General features: G+C 36.0%; 1 protein-coding gene across 1 annotated transcript; it reads right to left on the bottom strand.

The window, feature by feature from the left end:
* Nucleotides 1-302: 302 nt before the first annotated feature.
* LOC131060990 (uncharacterized) lies at nucleotides 303-1648 on the bottom strand. Its single transcript, XM_057994487.2, has one exon. The coding sequence runs from the start codon at nucleotides 1230-1232 to the stop codon at nucleotides 546-548; it is 687 nt and encodes a 228-aa protein (XP_057850470.2). The 5' UTR covers nucleotides 1233-1648; the 3' UTR covers nucleotides 303-545.
* Nucleotides 1649-2519: the final 871 nt, after the last annotated feature.

Consider the following 2519-nt stretch of genomic DNA (forward strand, 5'->3'; position numbering starts at 1 on the left):
GAAAAAACAAGAAAAATTATACAACACAATAAAAACAGATTTGAAAAGATAAGTTCAAAGAAAAATAAGAAAAATCCACATAAAAGAACAAAGCAATCAGAAAAGATTTGATTGAATAGGGAGGTAAATTAAACTTGATAAAAAAGATAATAGATAAGATACAGGTTGAAAAAAATGATTGAAAAGAAAAATAAGAGGTAAAAGTAAAAATTAAATGGAATGGAGTAAGGAGAGGAGCTGATTCATTTCAACAAATTTAATGCAAAATTACAATGAACAGATACCTCTCGACTACTGCAAAATTACAATGAATATTACCTCTTGATTACTGCAAATTTACAATTAATATTACACAAGAATGATCATCAAATTTTGAGTAAAAATGTATTAAAATTGGGTAAAATACTGTAAGCAGCTTCAGCTTGTTGGGTGCAAATGACAGTATAAGGAAATCGGCCAGTTGGATCAAAACAAATCCTAACAGAAACCGGCCTGTTGTTGGGAAGTAAATTGAATGAATCTTCCCTCCTAAAGCACAAGTACTGTCATAGCTTGTAGCTCTTTTTACACTGCAGCACCTCAGAACTCCTTGAAGACACATCAACAGTAATATCACATAAAGCAATCACAGTCACATGCTTCTTTATAAGATGCAGAACATTAGCCCTCCCAGAGATCTCAGTCCTGGTGGTCATATTGAGGCTCCCTGAAATCCCATCTCTGATAAATTCAGAAGCACTTGACAGAACGGCGTCAACAAAGACCGTCACAGAAACATTCATTCTGGCGGTCCTGTCGGCCTTGAGTGTGCCTGGGGGTATGAGGGCCTGCCCCACCGTCTTGCCGCGATACAGGATCAAGGTTGTGCTGTTGCCATGCTTGAAACTAGCCGCCTTGTTGGTGTTCTTGATCGATGTGTCCGCAGTGAGCGTCAAGTTAATGTGCACCGTCAAAGTGGGCAAATCAAAATTTGCGTTAAGGTCATCAATTGTGACGGAATTTAGGGTTATCACGGGATCCTTGGCCTTGAACACCGTTAGGGCCAGGACGATCATGATTATGGCGAGGAGAATTAAGACAGCACCGCAGGAGAGACAGCATCTGCAGATCCGCCAACGGCGTTTGCGTCGTCTTGAAGCTTCGAAGCCCGAAGGAATGGCTTCTACTCGCAGAGACCCTTTTGATTGCCGCTCTTCGTCAATTGATTCGGATTCTGCTTCCTTTGCCTGCATCTTGTGGCCGTTTCGCAAAATTGAAGCGCAGAGGTGTGACTGTTGGGATTATGGATTCTGGCTTGAACCAGAAAACTGTATAAGGAGGAAGCTATTGGGCTTGGGCATTTAGATTTTGCACCAGAGGTGAATTTATTCACAGATGATTACAGGGCTTTTAATCTTTGAATGAAACTGGCGGACATTTTGAAGTAGGGAGGGACGGAGGTTCTCACCATACTATTTTGGTCCTGGCCCAGGTAATTATACCATCGGCCCAGGTACCAATCTTTGTCTGCCGATATAATTTGTTTGCACAGTAATTTTTTTTTCAAAAACATCGAAGAATGCATTATTTTAAATTTTTTTTAAGGCTGAAGGAATCTGCTATGTTGGCTTAACACGTCTTCTGGTATCATATAAGCTGGGGAGACTGGACCGTGTGACCTGAGGCTTGACAAGGAAGCTCTCTCTAATGAAATCAACCTCATTTTTTTTTAAAGCATTATGTTTATATTTTTTTTCATTATTATGTAAATTTATAAATTTAATGAATTAATATTCATTTCATTAATTCTAATCTATATTAAAATACTACAATATATATTTTTAATTTTAAACAATAAGTTAACATATCTATTTTATTTTAAAAACAAGGTAGCATATTTATTTTACACGTGTTCTTTATCATTTAAAATATGAAATATTAAATATAAAATTTAATTCTACTATTAGAAAAAATAAATTAACCATAAAGATCTAGAGTTAAATCGTGTTGAATGTGTTGTTGGAATTAAATTGCATAGAACGGAATTGCACATCATGGATGGATGGCTAAATCACACACATGACGGATGCATGGGTGCAACGAGAGTTCTAGATAGCTGATTCCATCTTTGTCTAATATTGTAGTGTTAAAATTGGGCAAAATACTACATGCAACTTAAGAAGTCAATTCCTTCATTATTAACACTTACATCAAAGGAGGTGCAAGGGTCATTTCACTATAAAAGTATAGGGGAGAGGTCCCATAGTGGAGCAAACATGTATCATAGGGATAGGAGTTGACAACATGGGTCCCATTTTTTGACAATACAACACTCAATTATAAAAACAAGGTTTCTTTCTTTCTTCAAATTTTATTTAAAATATGAAAAAGTAGTACATGTTAAATCACTATGAATTCAATCAAAGATTGGATAATTACTTTCCACCTTCCCAAATTTAGGTGAATGGAAATAGTTAACTTATATCTTTATTATAGAACCACTTTTATACAAATATTGATATGACATGTATAGAACCAAT

This window comes from Cryptomeria japonica, chromosome 9 (assembly GCF_030272615.1).
Source record: "Cryptomeria japonica chromosome 9, Sugi_1.0, whole genome shotgun sequence".
NCBI lineage: Eukaryota > Viridiplantae > Streptophyta > Pinopsida > Cupressales > Cupressaceae > Cryptomeria > Cryptomeria japonica.